The sequence below is a fragment of the Cyprinus carpio genome, chromosome A16 (genome assembly GCF_018340385.1).
Source record: "Cyprinus carpio isolate SPL01 chromosome A16, ASM1834038v1, whole genome shotgun sequence".
Taxonomy (NCBI): domain Eukaryota; kingdom Metazoa; phylum Chordata; class Actinopteri; order Cypriniformes; family Cyprinidae; genus Cyprinus; species Cyprinus carpio.
Genome location: NC_056587.1, coordinates 15,057,651 through 15,074,372, shown reverse-complemented (window position 1 = coordinate 15,074,372; position 16,722 = coordinate 15,057,651). Strand labels below are relative to the sequence as shown.

The 16,722-nt window shown below is 36.4% G+C and overlaps 1 protein-coding gene across 1 annotated transcript; it reads right to left on the bottom strand.

Annotated features, from left to right (window-relative positions):
* Positions 1-465: 465 nt before the first annotated feature.
* LOC109047669 (SH3 domain-binding protein 5-like) lies at positions 466-15,654 on the bottom strand. The gene is made up of 9 exons (XM_042772908.1): positions 15,372-15,654; positions 14,250-14,312; positions 12,443-12,571; positions 6,026-6,190; positions 5,818-5,948; positions 5,246-5,288; positions 4,393-4,612; positions 3,865-4,173; positions 466-1,978 (listed from the first exon to the last, which is right to left on the bottom strand). The coding sequence occupies exons 1-9, from the start codon at positions 15,450-15,452 to the stop codon at positions 1,773-1,775; spliced, it is 1,347 nt and encodes a 448-aa protein (XP_042628842.1). The 5' UTR covers positions 15,453-15,654; the 3' UTR covers positions 466-1,772.
* Positions 15,655-16,722: the final 1,068 nt, after the last annotated feature.

The window sequence follows — 16,722 nt, the reverse complement described above, 5'->3', positions numbered from 1 at the left end:
TTGTTCTTGGTTAATTTTCACATTTACATTTATCCATTTGACAGGTGCTTAGTTTATATTTTGGCTGTATGTGTAGATATCATATAGACGGCTTTATACCGGTATTTTTGAAAAGATCCTGTTCACATGATCTCTTAACAGTAATTTAATTTACCAGTACAAACCGGTGAAAGGGACTAATAACAAAATGACTGATAATCAATTCAAAGAGCGCGTGAATTTAAACGCAATGCTTCTGTTTTGTAATGTGAGGCAAGACGTAAGTGGCTAAATATTTGACAGCTGTTTTATGTTAGAATGGTAAACGACCAGCACAACAGTAATACTCTGTGATGTAAAACTCGAAACTTCACCATTTTGAAACATCATAACTCAATGTGACGAAGCAAACATTTTGCTGTTTGTGTTTCCAACATTCACACATTCAAGCATTCGTATGCTTATTTTAAAATCATGCATCAGGTATCATTTCAGGTATCATTTTATTTCAGTCTGCAAACAATTACACAAGCTTTGTAAACAACAAATGACTAAACGCCATAAATCACTTAAATACTGCTACAAGTTTTCTTTCCTCACCATCAGTTCTCAAAATGACAATAACCAAAGAACTAACAAAACAAACGGAAGAAGAATGTTTGAAAAGGCCAAAAAAATAGAGAAAAAGATGAGACACAAGGTCACACAAAAACACCACACAGCCTACTTACTAGACCTGAAGCTGTGCCATCGGTCTCAAAATCTGTGGCTACTGCACGCAGAAGCTGAATGGAACATTCAGTAATTGTCCTCTTCATCAGTGCAGCAGATCCCCCACCGAGACCCATCAAATCATTCCCAAAAGCTTTCTGCCCCCCTCACAGTGCAACAGTTGCAAGTACAGCAGTCCAGCTTTTTATGCTACTTTCTGAACCATTGTCTTGCACAACAACATAGTGAATCTGAATCTATTGCTCTCTTTCTATTTATATTGAAAAAGATTGTTCTTTACATGGAGAGAGAATTGGGTGGCATGCGGTGGATTTGGTGGAAGGTGAAGAAGCTTCCTCACATTATGGAGGAAGGTGAAAGTGACCAGTATGGATCAGCCCGTAGCTGCTCCAGTTCCCTGGATAACATTGAGGTGGTGACCTGTGATGCAGGTGGTTGGCTTCACTTCCTTGTAAGTCACCGTTACAACGCAGAAGCTCCTCTGGAGGTTTTTGAAGATGGAAGTCTTGATGAAGCATGTGCCGGCGAGTCTGTTGAGCATCAGGCTGAAGCGAGATCATGCGCCGATGTCCTTGATATACAAGAACTCGGTAATGGTTGTAACATTATACTGCCACACAAATGACTGTATATTTTCCATGACACAGTTACAAAGACATCAAAGACAACCAGTGGCATAAATTTAGAGCATAATGAATCTCATATGCATTTTATAAGTAAAAAGACAAGTGCTAACGCCATCCTTAAGTGTCTTGAGTCTCTCTAGATCTGGAACGTTAATTGTGTTTTACAGAGATGTTTGTCTTCTTTTCAAAGCTTAACTCAGTTATATGCCCCTCCAAATGGCAGATTTGTCTCCTCAGCACATTGTCACGGTTTGCTTTTCTCACACCCGTAAGATCGAGTGAAAGTTCAGTCTGAAAGATGGTGGAACATTCTAGACAGTGAGAGGAATGGGCTGCGATGACATACTGGTGAAGTGGAGGACGGGTGACTGCCAGTGCTTCTCGCACGGAATGTGGATGAATGCATCAGATACATTGGTGTAGCAGGCATTGCAGTCACATCCCATCAAGCAGGATTGTGACTGGGGCGGTGTGCTGAGCCAGACCCAGGGGGTCTCCGCCAATGTTTTTTCTGCTTTCATTTTGGCTAAGTTTTAGAGACAGCAGGCAGAAACGGCTATCTAGGCCAAAGGTTGTTTTGGTGTTGCTATTGTTATTGAGAACGTTGTCCAATACAGCCTCGGCACCTTCTGCTCTGTCACCTGTATGGAAAGATTAAGCCAATTAATCAACCACATTAATTACGCAGCAAAATAGAAAAAAAAAATAAAATAAAAAATTTAAAAAATTATATATATATAATATATATATATATATATATATATAATTATATATATATATATATATATATATAATATATATATATATATATATATATTAATAATTGAAATAGTATACATTTTCATTACTTATATATATATTATATATTTCATTACTATGATTAATATTATAAGATTTTATCATTTTTCATAACGTATAGCATTTCAATATAAAATATGACAATATTATAGTACAATATATATTATTGTAATATATATTGTACTATAATATTGTCATATTTTATATTGAAATGCTATATGTTATGAAAAATGATAAAATCTTATAATATTAATCAACACATACATATATATTATAAATGTTTAGATTTTTACATTTTTAGTACATTTTTTAATAATACAAATATATACCATACAAATTATAATAATTATGTTACTGTATTATAAAATATTACAATGCAATATTTTATAATAAAAGCTATGCATATATTATAAATTTTTAGAATAAATTATTATTAATATATTTTTATTTTTGATCTAGTAATATAATGTAATATAAATTTTAAATTAAATATTATAAATATGAGGGATGCACAATTTTGGATTTTTGCCCATATCCGATATGCCGATATTTTTCAACTCTTTTTGGCTGATAGCCGATGCTGATATATTTCCTTTTGTTTGTAAACAACACCAAGTCTCTCCTGTGTGGAAATTATAAGCAATTTCTTTTTATTTTGGTTAGTTTTTAACAAGAACTTATTTGTTAGAATTAAATATACAATAATTATTTTAACATTTGTAGATGGTCTAAAGCAAAAGAGTATTATATTTTAGAAATATTTTAGAGCTCATAATTTGTTTAAAAATATATAACATATTACACATGAATGAATAAATCAGTATGGGCTATATAAAATTATTTAATTTACAAGTGTCATGTTTGTGATTATTTTTTTTTTTATTCATGTATGCTATAGCCTCTGACCTTTAAATTAAAAACATACTCATGATTTTATGACATCAATTACTGCTTTATTTAATCAGAAACAGTCTACATGGTATTTGTGTATTTTACTTTAATTTTATTAAAAGTAGGCCAACAGTGCCCTCTATGGAATTAAAACTCCTTACAGAACGGGCATTAGGACCCAGGGGAGGCTGCCGATGCTGCCACTTCACATGCTTTTACTGTTTACTCCATTATATACAGAATGGTCATTCTGTTAGTGCATTCTCAGTTTAAATGCAGCGATCCAAAACAGTGAATCTAATCATCATTCAGGCAAAACTTTGCTTCAAGAAAAAGCCAAAGTGCTGACCTGATCTAATCACTAGCACACCCTGAGCACATGTGAGTTAACGTATTCCTCTTATCGGCAAGATATATCGGCATCATTTTTCATATCGGGCCAATGCTGATATGTACATTTAAAGCCATTACCAGCCGTTTCTGATATCAGTCCGATAATATCGTGCTTCCCTAATTATAATGTAATATTTTCTAATTATTCAAAAAAAAAAAATGTTTTTATAAATGAATGTATTAAATGAACAGCCCTACTTTAAAAACAGCAAACTTAACCAAATAAATTTGTCATGATTTTTCGCACTGAAATGCCACCCAGCTATTCATCAGTGACATTAATAAACCCCCCTAGAGTGCACAGGTGCAACCAGGCAGGAAACCAAGAAAAATGACATCGTCTCGCAGGAGAAATAAGAGCAAGCCTTAATATAATCCCTCACGTGCAAATGCAGCGGTATTTTGGTCCAATCAGTCAACGCAAACATATCTAAGAATATCTCACCTCTCTCTAGGTCACACTCAGGGGAGGAGGCGCCGCTGCATTCACTGCGTGGGCCGAGGATGGGAGACATCAGGCTAAAGTCAGACAAAGAGACGGTGCTGGGCAGGTCCAGACTGCAGGGGCGAGAGGAACGGGTAGGAGAGGTGGAGGTCGGAGAGCCAGAGGCAGATGAGGAGGAGGAGAAAGGACAGGGCAAGTCCAGAGGGCTGTTCGGCCCAGAACTGATGCTACTGTTGGACTGAGTCTCTGAGTCTTCCATGGACATGGCACTGGTGCTGCAGTTTTCATCCTCGTAGGACCCAGATGCCACTTCAGGAAGACAGAGAGGAAAGATCAGACAAGGTGACACAGGCTCTTAAACATCCTTAGGCATGTTAAAAGGCAATATTTGATTTTTTAAAAGAACTGATTGTGTATCTATATATTGTATTATAAACAGACAGACAGATCCTATTATTAATGTACAGAGTTACTACATATATAGCTCTGCTTGAATGAAAGTTCAAACACAAAATAACTGGTGCTCACTTGAAATTCCATCAGACTCCAATTTAAAGCCAGACAAGTCTTCACCAAAACCACCATCACCCTCTGCCCCCACGCCTCTCTCCCGCGGGCCTATGCCTAAGGAGCGTCTGCGCTCATGGATCTCATCAGAGATCATCTCCAGGTTTCTCAGGGCTGACTTGTATTCCCCTTTAGCCTGTGTCAGCTTGGTCTGGAGGTCATCCACATTCTTCTTCAGTTGTAAGAGGCATGGAAAGAAAAAAATTTAGCTGATGTTGAAAAAAGTATATGGAATCATGGTCTAAAAATAGAAAAAAACAAAAACAAAAAGGCAAATAGATATTTGAGAAGCAAAATTGCCAAGATTTGTTCTTAATCCGGAGGCAATGTTTTTCTAGTTTAAAGCATAAACCTACCAAATTTCTTTAAATATATTCTTAAAATAAGATAAAAACTGTTTGCCAACAGGATAGAATAATTAAACTTAGAGACAATTTACCAATAAAAATTAAAAACCAAACCAACGGTGGATGGTAGCCACTGACTTCCATAGTATGGAAAAAATACTATCTATCTAAGTCAATGGCTACAAACAAATGTTTGGTTACCAACATTCTTCAAAAATACCTAGTTTTGTGTTCAGCAGTCATACAGCTTTGGGACAACTTGAGTAAGTGATGACAATTTTTATTTTTGGGGGAACAGTCACTTTAATTCAACACATTCTCATAAAACAAGTTTTACTTTATTATAAAATTTTGTAAATGTTTTAAAAATTAAGGAACTGAGTAAAGTTTTTTTTTTTTTATAAGTATTTATTTTATATGTATTTGTCATGTATTACTTAAAACAAAATTGCATCATCTTTAAGTACCTCAAGCTGCAAGTAATATTTTGCCTTCATTTCAAAGTAGGGCCTGAAAAACAGAGGAGAAAAAGCGATTATAGCTACTGTAAAGACCTATAAATAGCATTGTACATATCACCATGGCAACTGTTCACATATGCTGACACATTAGGCAAATGCTGAGTGAAAAGATAAGTAAGGTTGAGCTCCGCTATGGTCCTGCTGAGTCACTATCACTGGTGAGAAACCCACCCTCAACTAAAGCTCCCCTCAGATATTCATGGGTTTAACATAAGCCTAGCCTCACAGACGCTTGACTCTCAGCATGAACTAATTATGTACAAAAACTACCTAGCTATCTGCTGAAATTGCTAGTAATTAACTATAATGACATCAACAGCAAAAAAAAAAAAAAAAAAAAAAAAAACCCACAAAAAAACAGTTCCCATAAACATAACCTAGCCACCTTCTATTCGATGCTTGAGTATCTTTGTGCTGTTTTGTGTGAAATATGCATCAGATATGTTAAGCAAATACTATTACAAGCTTAAATGGTTTCACTGAATGCTTGTGTGTTTAACAGATTAATCTGTACATACTTAGACTTGTTGATGGTGCGTTTGAGCTTCTTCTCCAGCTGTTTCATATGACTAATGGCGGCAGTGTATTTAGCAGCAGTTTCCTTGTGCAGTAGCTCACTGCGTGTTTTTATCTGCTCGGCCTCCATCACCTACAAACCAAAACATGGATTTTTGAGTGTTTTCTTGTACAACCCAATCTACCATCCCAAACCTTTGCATTACTCACTCGCTGTGTTGCGTGGTTGAGCATCTCCTGCCAGGCCGAGTCAAACTGCCGCTTATCATCCTCCAACAGCCTCTGTTCAGCCAGGGCGATGGTCTCTTTGGCCGCCCGCAGTACTTCTGTGGCCCTCTGGAAGTCTTGTGTGGATCTCTGTGCTTCCAGCTGAGTCTGTGGAACAGGTTGAGGGCAGGAGAGTCAACCTTGTGTGTCTGATGACAGACAGCAACCAGCACTCTGTCATGAATAAACTTTGGGCAGGACAGTGCTGGCAGATTGGAAACCCCCTGCTCAGAGTACCAGCTGGCCGGAGACCATGAGGCTCAATGCCTAACCACCTCCATAAGGACTGTGTCATGAATTATGTTTGGGCAGGACAAATAAGAAATCCTTTGCAGCAATATATATATATATATATATATATATATATATATATATATATATATATATATATACACACACACACACACATATATGAACGATCTAACATGGCATTTTAAACCATTTTAAATACCTTTACATAAACACAGTGCAATGCCATTGTAATCAACAATGTGGAAAATCTATGAAGCAATCAGTGCTAGAGACGGAGAAACTTTAATCATACACAGAGATTCCTGTATGGTGACATATTAAAGCCACCCTTGAACATTCTTTATGGTATATTAAAGCCAGCCATGCTAAAGCCGTGCAAACATAAACCTTTCCTATTCCTTCACTTTTTAACTTTAATCTCCAAGTTACTCCCAATGACAGGAAAGCCAGCCAAAACCTCTTACCTACTTAGCCAAACAAAACTGGATAAATTTTCCAACCAACGGCAAGAAGGCAGTTTTACACTTCAAAGCAATTTTTAGTGTAGACAAAATCAAATAAATTTAGAGAAAATCATACTGTAATCCATACAAGTTTGATGTTCTGCATTAAAGCGCAATATTACTATGATATTATCTACCTATCTATACAAACATATATAGACATACAAAAAAAAAACACTTTGAAAACACATCAGATCTCAACGGGGAAAAATATCATGCAGGATATCTATACTGATATGGACTGGGTAATTTGTAAGGAATGAAAAGAAGCCACATTGTTTAACTGAATTCAAAGACACTCAAAATTAAAGTGAAAAAAGGATGCAGCGGGGTAGTCCATTAAGTTGAAATTTCATTGCAGCAACTCAAAATGGTACTCAGTAGTTTGTATGGCCCCCATGTGCTTGTATGCATGCCTGACGACGTCAGGGCACGCTCCTAATGAGATGAAGGATGTGTCCTGGGCTGTTACCTCCCAGATCTGGACCAGGGCATCACTGAGCTCCTGGACAGTCTGAGGTGCAACCTGGCGACGTCAGATGGACCGAAACATAATGTCCCAGAGGTGTTCTATTGGTTTTAGGTCAGGCGAGCGTGGGGGACATTCAATGGTATCAATTCCTTCATTCTCCTGGAACTGACTGCATACGCTCGCCACATGAGGCCGGGCATTGTCGTGCACCAAGAGGAACAAGGACCCAATGCACCAGCGTAGGGTCTGACAACGGGTCCAAGAATTCCATCCCGATACCTAATGGCAGTAAGTGTGCCATTGTCTAGCCTGTGGAGGTCTCTGTGTTCCTCCATGGATATGCCTTCCCAGACCATCACTGACCCACCACCAAACCGGTCATGCTGAACAATGTTACAGGCAGCATAACATTCTATTAGATATGCTTGTGATTCACATCTCTACTATAAGATGGAAAACTGAATATGTACAGTATCAAACACTGTAAATGGCAATCCCATGGATATGCAATAATCCTCTACCTTTCCTCCAATCTGTCCTATAATTGTCTTCATTTGAGAAGATTTACTTTTTCCATTTACTTTTTCCTCTTCCTCCATCCCTTCTTCACTCACACACAAGCTATTTTTAGCTCAGGCTTCAGAGTTGATGTGTTGCTGCCGCATTGCCAGGGAGAGCTGACAGCAGGGGATCGCTGCAGATGGCAGGACAGACCTCCAATCCAATCAGTAAAGGACACAGATGGATGGAAGGGCCGAAGTGGCAAGTTAAAAACAAAGACAACGATCAAGTGTATGACTTTAAAAATGGCAGTACACTGTAAAGAATTTAGCTGATGTCAAAAGTTTGGATGCTTTCATGTTCATGCAGGGGAATATTTTTTTTTAATATTTATTAAAAGGTATTCTGAGGTCAAAATGTATTTCCTGAGGAGTAGTGTGTTAATATTAACTGCTTCAAATCAGTTCCACTGCAAAGTGAGGCACTGAAATTAACTATATCTAACATTTAACAAGCAGTGCAAAAATGATTTTATTGAATAATTTTTTTTTAATGTGATTACAGTTTTACACAGAGAAGCTGGTTATTCATTTTACCCCAATTAAATGGAGAAAAAAACTTCTTCTCTTCGTTTATGAAAAAGCCCTCTTAAATCAAAGCTTTATCCGCTTTCAGACCACTGATTTTATTGACTCTTTATTGACTTTAATCACATTCTGAACAAAAATAATGCAGAGGCGGCCTCAAAATGAGATGTTTTGACTCGAGGGTGACCCAGTTGACATGCTGTTTTGATGTTATAAAACAATTGTCCTGGTTCGGATATAACAATAAAGTCATTTGCGATGCTTTTATGCATCTTTTTTTAACATGGCATAAAAAATAAGGTCATTGTGGCCCTTTCTGACCTGGAGATCCTCCTACTGAAAACTAATGCTTTTATTGCTTCAACACACACTGGAATACTGGGACTTTGAGCTTAAACATGAGACTTCAAAGTTTATCTTATCAAACATTTCTGTAGTAGAAAATAAACCTTGGGCTTAATAGGACTAAAATACATTTGGGTTTGGAATCGATGTAGCTTAATATTGTGATAAATATAGCCATTATGAAATTCTTTAACTTATTGTTTAAAGATTATTGACTGAAGGCGGAAGGCAGTGGAGAGGTTATGACACATAAACTGATTGTAATAAATCTGCTTTGGTGTCATGTGTTCACCATTATAACAGTTTACCACCAAGAAAGCACAAATCCATCCAAGCAAGCATACATACAGTCCAATTCCCCATTCCACAGCAGAGGTCATGAGGGCTTCTGCAAATGGACATAATTTTCTCTCTCATTCCTCTGAGTACTGTGGTTTATCAACTTCCTGCCGGCACATATGCCATGTGAGGATGGGTACAGGAAAAAAAAACAATCAGAAAAGAGAGGGAGAGATGATAGGTAGCCACGGATGAGATAAAGACATTTACAACCATCCCTCCTGATTTACAGCTGAACATTGCAGATTATTATCTGAGGGGTTTCACTGTACTGCCTCAATATGACTCAATGTTTGACTGCCAAAATGATGTAATAAAGCAGACTAACTGATTTTCTTCACATAACTGAGCAGCAGAGAACTGAATTTTGCACTCTTGCCACCAGCTTTTCAGAGCGATTAAGTCTTAGAGTTCAAAGAGGGACTGATCCGTCCAAGAAAGACTCATTGTGGTTAGACTCATTTGGTTTAAGCCTATGCTGCAAATGAATTTGTGATCATTAGGGAGAGAAAAGATACTAGTAATGCTAGTATTGACACATTCTATATATATATATGTGTATGTGTGTGCGTGTGTGTGCATGCATATATACACGCACGCATACATGAATATCAAAATATGTGAAAAATTTTCTTGTAGTTTATTGGAAACATCTGTCTATTATACTGGCATTAAGAAAACACAAGGTCACATTTAGGGCATCTGAGGTAGTCTTAAAGTGAAGGAATTTACATTTAAACTACAAATTTTTATGAGAAGGCAGAAATGCTGCAGTGGCACTCTGAGAGAGTTGGATGACACTCGCACATAGCTGCAGGTGTTTTACCTGTGCTGCCCATCTGACAAGAGCAGTGCCCACTTCTCAAACTGAAGTGCTGAGTGAGACCATTGAAATCATAATTGGGCAGCATAAATGTCCTTCCCTGTGTTCAAGTGCACTCTGCAGACACATCATGAATCTTCTAAAGCAGAAGAGTTCAGTGTTATATGTAGACAGAGTCTAATGTTCACAGCATAAGCATTTCCACACTCTAAATCTTGGTTATATAATGATTAGCTAAACACGAGGATGGCAAATCATTATCTAAGTTATTTACATACAGAAGTCTCAAAGGTACAATAGCAAAAACAGCCTGTTTAAGAGTAAGACTTTTTTGGAGATATATATATAATTTCTAATAAATGCAGTTCATCTGAACTTTATTAATCCTGAAAAAAATATATCATGGTTTCCACAAACATTAAGCAGCATAAATGTTTTGAGAATTGATAATAGTAAGAAAACTGTGAATAAATGATGACAATATTACTTTTGTATAAATTATTCCGTTAATACTACCAAAATAATTGCAGTGAACCATGTAAATTAAAAATTTTATTCACCTTCATAACAAGGCTCTTGAATTAAGTTAAGGTTTTCACAAGTATTCTGGAAGAGCATTAAACTGTAGCTGGAAAATATATGCAAAGGAATATGTTGTGCGTTATTCAGAAGAGCTCTTAATGAGAAATGTGTTCTGAATAATTTATATGAGAATAGTGCTTGAAAATCTTTCCACCTCGAATCAGCAGACCAGTCACACACGGTGATATACTGACAACTGCTGCAGAGGCCTTGTGATCCATGCATTTTTTTTAAAGGACTCTGATGGACACTTGACGATTGTACGAGAGTAAAATAAACTTTAAAGTGGGCCAATCTAAACACACTAAAGCACAGATAAGAAATGATATTCATAAGAGAAAATATACTAGGCTCTTGCTTGATGAACAAGTTGTTTTAACTTCTGAACAAGAGGTTTTCATTTCTGAAAGTTATAGTACAGTTTTATTGTACATCAGATTGATCCCTTAAAAACAAGACAATTCTTTTTAATTCAAAGAGACACTGGAATGTATCAGAGCTACAAAATTCTGTAGTCTAAAACTGCTTCTCTGAATATAGCACAGTGTAACATCTGATAAAAGGGAAGTGATAAACCAAGAACAAGCTCAGAAGAAAATTAATTAGCTTTAAGTAAGGTATCATTTGAATAAGGGGGGATTTCCACTGATGCTTGCAACAAAAACTGGCAACAAAGGTCATAAGTGGTTATTGGAAATGCTTAAACATACTGGAGAAAATTTAGGGGGAGACGGTCAGCAAGAGACAGTGCAGGGGTCGGTGAAAGAAAGACATGGCAAACCACAGAGACATGCAACAGTTAACGCTCCACTGCAGTCAAGTTCACTGCAGAGAGACACTAAAGAGGTGAAAAGAGAGGGGCAGGAGGGACCAATCATGCAGAGTATAGACAAGCCTGACATCTATTTTATACATATGAAAACCATATAAAATTTCCTAATTTCTGTAAAAGACCCATAAAATCACATCAGGAGAACTTTGAGGTTTTTAGTCCATGTTTTTAGCTTTGTGGCCATCTTTACGATAGTTTAATTTATTGTTTAAATGTTACAATCTTGCTTGAAATTGAAATTTGACGCCTATTTTTTTTCAGTGTAGCTTAATGCATGTTAAAACATTTTCCATTTCTCACTAAAAGGCATCAGATGTGTCAAATTAGAATGACCAGTCAGTATAAAAGCACATCCTTCAACAGAATGAAGACAGTTTAAACCAGTTCAAATGAATTACCACCACATTTTTAAAATAAAGGACCTTGACAACCCAGACAGGATTGTGTTCCATAAAAACAGTGCAGTTTGTCCCTGAGGAAAACAATAACTTCTAAGGACACATCGCTCTCTTTCACCACCAAGGAAACTGCCTAAAAAAACACAATGCTTTGTCAGTGAAATTTAATAGGCCATTTATAATTCATCTTTTGTGGAGTGAAAAACACAACACTAAACAATCTTGCCCCAGTTTCAGAGCAGGTCAATGCTCCCACTGTAACTGATTCAGTCAATTAAAGTTCACAAAGTGTTGTATAAAAATAAGAGGAACTGTGCTTTTATAAGGAAGTCAAAGCAAATGTGACATTAAACACCCCTTTCTCACCCCCTTCTTCAACACCCCAGCTCTAAAGGGACTAGCTGAGATAAACTGATAATGCTCTTAAAATAGCACAGGCCCTTGAAAAAAAAAAGAGAACTGAAATTTGAGCATTTAAACATTCACTCTCTCTAAGCAAAGTGATGAACGAAGCCAAGCATCTGTGACAAATCTAGAGTTAATGCTACTGTGCCATCCGGCTTATAGCAGATAACAAGATGATAGCACAGCAATCTCCAGAGAGGGATAAAAGAAAACACACCACAGACAAAATAGTGGTGTGCCAACTAAAAACAGACGTTGTGTGGGTGAAGTTGGCTTTAGGAAGATGATATCGGGTTCTTGTTTTGATTTTCTTGGCCTCACCTGCCGTGCCACCCGCCGGGCCTCCCAGTACGGTTTTGATTCCTCCACCGCTTTCCCAATCTTCTTCACCAGCTCGTCTAACTTTAGAGTGGCTTCCATCAGCACAGAGCGAAACTTTTGCCTGGCATCCTACAGACGGACCAAATATAAACAATCAAATAAAATAGCTATGTTCAGAGATGCACAATATATCAGAACCATATCAGTTACCAGCTAATATTAAATTTTATTTATCATATGTGTCAGTATTGAATATATAATTGTGCATGCTCATTTTCCCAATTTTTACAATTAGGTTATGTTTGCTGTCATCTAATGCAAATCTTTAAAAACACAAACAATCCATTTTTATAGAAACTACCATATTATGCTGACAACATCTGAAATCAATTAAGTTATTGGAAACACAAGCTACATAAATATTAAACACACTAAGGATTTATGATAAGATTTGATTCACTTGGAAATCTGGAAAGGTTTCCTGTCTTGGCATTCGAGTCAACTGCTTTGCACTTAAAAAGTGCTTCACATAAAAGGAGTAAAATCTGTTTATTTGTAATCCGATTTGCAAGAAGATCTGTGAAGACGTCTAAAGCACACAGAAAATACACTTTTCACTTGTGATGTAAACAAGCTTTTTCTTAAAGGTAATTCAATCATTATTTTATATTTATTGCCCAAGGCAAAGTAATGAGATTAAATTGCATTTGTCAAAATACAGATTGATTATTTGCAATGGTTCCAGGAAAAATAAAACACCAAGAGTTAAATCTTTGAAGTGCAACATGGCCATTGACGCAAAAGCAACACTAATTTAGTTGACACCCAAATAGCTCAATTATGGGATTCTCAGAACAGTCAGCTGGATTCATGAAACTCTGCATAAACAGAGATAAACATTTCTTCAGCAAGAATTATTGTCAATTCCTAACTTTTTGTGTGTGTAAAACAAGCTAGAATCTTACCTTAATGTAAGATGGTTAGAGAAGTCCCTCATCTTCCCTTACTAAATTTCACATATAGTTAACATATCCCCTATTACTTTATACTTTATTAATTTCATCTACAGGAAACAACTTGCTCATATGTTCAGTGTGGAAGGCTGTGTTTGTGCTGATGTTTCAATATGGAGGACAAAATAATAAACTGGACTGCCAGAGAAATCAGCAAGCAGTCAAGTATTTCTCCTTCAGTCTGTTTTTGACTCACAATCAGACTACAGACTAGCTAAGTCATCTTATTAAATTATTACATTAGGACATGCCCAAACAATGAACTCATTGGCATTGGGACAATTTAGTGTGACCAGAGTGACCACATGACTGAGCCTGAAAAGCTGAGTGTTTTTGTCTTAACATGTCCTTGTTTTCTGCGTGCAGACAGTGTGTCTAGAAATGCTCTTTATGGAAAAAAATTTAAAGTATATGACAGCAAAATGTCATATTCCTGGTCACTTGATTTTGTGGCATAAATTAAAACTATCCAAATGTGAATTCTTTGATAGTTTTTAAGTTAACATTTTAAAGTGTGTAAAGCACAAACATATCTTTTTACTGGCTACAAGTTCCAGTCATTTATGGTGCTCAGAGAACACTTGAGCTATTGCATAATCCTGACATAACACATTCTGTCGCTTGATGTGCCATGGTACAAAATCCATACATCAAACAGGTAACAGATTAACAATTTACCATCTGTTACATTTTAAGAAGCTTGAATATGGCATTTTCCTATTGTTTTCCTAAAACTGACAAAATTCTTGTCTTTAGGAAAAAAATCTTTTGGATATTAGATTGTGCAATCATACCTCAAGCTCAGTTTCACATCTGTTGATGTCATCTGTGGACTGATTCAGCTTCTCAAGCTCTCCCTATAAAGAAAACTCAGAGTCAGAAATCTGAAAGAGACATATTCCACTGAGAAATTAATTTCTGTTTTTCATGGACTGCAGTAGCACAGAGAAGAGAGAGATAAGTTGGTTAATGCCACAGATATTTTGATACAGGTGACCCGGGAGAACTCCAAGCAGAAGGGCTCTAAAAGGCGACAACTGATGCAGCTATACAAATCATAAACTTGAAAAATTGGCAGGCTCCAGTTGCGCTTTATTATTATTTTCACAATTGCTACTTCATGACATCCATAGTAGCCTATAAAGAAGCATGATCAACCAGTAATTGCAGTTGTCACTATATATTGTGCTGACCAGCTGGCCCCTATCTTCACACAGATCACAGGAGCTGTGCAAAGTCCCTTCCTGCTTCAAACGCTTCACCAGCGTCCCCATCCCAAAGAAACCCAAAATTACAGGACTAAATGACTACAGACCTGTGGCATTAACATCTGTGGTCATGAAGTCATTTGAAAGACTGGTCCTGGACCACATTAAGGACATCACTGGACCCTTCCTAGACCCCCTGCAGTTTGCATATTGAGCAAACAGGTCTGTGCATAAAGCTCGTTCTGATTCTGATATTAGCCATTTTTGTTTGGCCATTTCTTTCCTGTTTCTTGCTTTTTTTTTTTGTTATTATAATTATTCTTTTTTTTTGTAGTACGTTCATTCTACAAAGTTTTATATAATGTGTATGAGTATTTTCACTGCGATAAAAAGCTAGGGTCGCTTCTTTCAGGCGTATTGTTTGTTTTGTCAGAGCAGGTGGCTCGCTTTTCCACTGAGATCTGGCAACACTGAATTGGGGCATGGGTGCACTCATTGCCGCAAACGAGCCGTCAATAAAAAGCAAGTTGCGGCGAATTAATCAATAATTCCCCTAAGGATCAATGTAGGGATCAACATGCAAAATGTGATATGAACCAACCAATTAAATCAAAGTGTAATATAATGAATGCATTTGAAACGATCGCTTCTTTTATCTTATTCGATAATCTGAAATGCCTTTAAATACAAATATCAACGGCAGTCTACCTGGATTCTCGGGTCCACCTCTTCTTCCTCGGGTGATTCAAATTCTTCATCCGACCTGTTCTCCTTGTCTGAGCTGTCCATTTTATTTTATTATGTTGCTAAAGAAATTAAAGGAATGCCCTCCTGTGAGGTGAATGCTAAGTATATGCGTCCGTTACAGATTATTATACTTTAATCGCCGAGATCAGTCCCTCACACTGTCTGGATTCCTCAATTAAAGAGAGAAGCATGCGCGTGTCCGGATCCCCGCACGCACACAGCTGTGCAGTATGATGAGAGCCGTGAAGACACAGTGAAGTCTGGCCCCGCCCCCTTCGCTTTACTCTCTCTCTCCAGCTCAACACCAACACTTACAGGCGGTGAATGTCAAATTGTTGGCAATGACAAAAACGCTTTGTCTAAAGAGAGAGAGCACTGGGCTTCCAGTGTTGAACCTGATTAGTGTACAGGTGTCACTCCACACCAAATGTTGCCTACTGTGTCAATCATTAATATGAAAACGAAATCTACAAATTAATAGCTGAAGCAAACTTATACTACTATAGGCGTTATTACTATTATAGTTGCATCAGAAAAGAACCCTTCCAATAACTTATTACTTTGTTTTCTTTTTTCAAGAAGATGTATTGTGCCTATTTTTCACACTTCTCCTTGCTTTACATATGAAATGTCCATGTTTTTACTGAAAAACATAATATCAATCTAAATCTGGTATTTTCATATTTATCATATGTCTCTATAATAATAATCATTTTATCAAATGTTTTATTATTTAATAATACTTTAATTTGTTATTTATTGTTTATTAATAAAATATTATATATATAATATATATATATATTATATATATATATATATATATATATATATATATATATATATATATATAATTAAATATTTCCTCTTTTTTATAACATGATCTTTTAGGTTTGTCAGTTGAGGATCTCAAAATGTTACTATTACCATGATTTTTAAACTAATTATCTAAAACTGTATAGGCTATAGAAATATCAGCAATAAAATCTTATCATAAAAACTCTGCATAGCCTCTTGTCAAAAAGCATAACTAAATGTCAACCATTTTACAGCTATATGCCAATGAATACAACACATTAGCAATTGAATCCTTTAAGGCCTTTAACATTCATCTTTTCAAAATAAAAGAGGCACTTACTATATGGAATGATCTTTTGGAAAAGCTTTCCAAAAACATTCATCATTATTATCTACATTATATAATCATATCTCTAATGCCAAAATGTTCTCAAGGCATATAAGGTAGATATGCCAGACAGTTTTGTTAACCTTCCTAAGACGTGTGACATTAAAATGAAGCACGGGATAGTTTGTC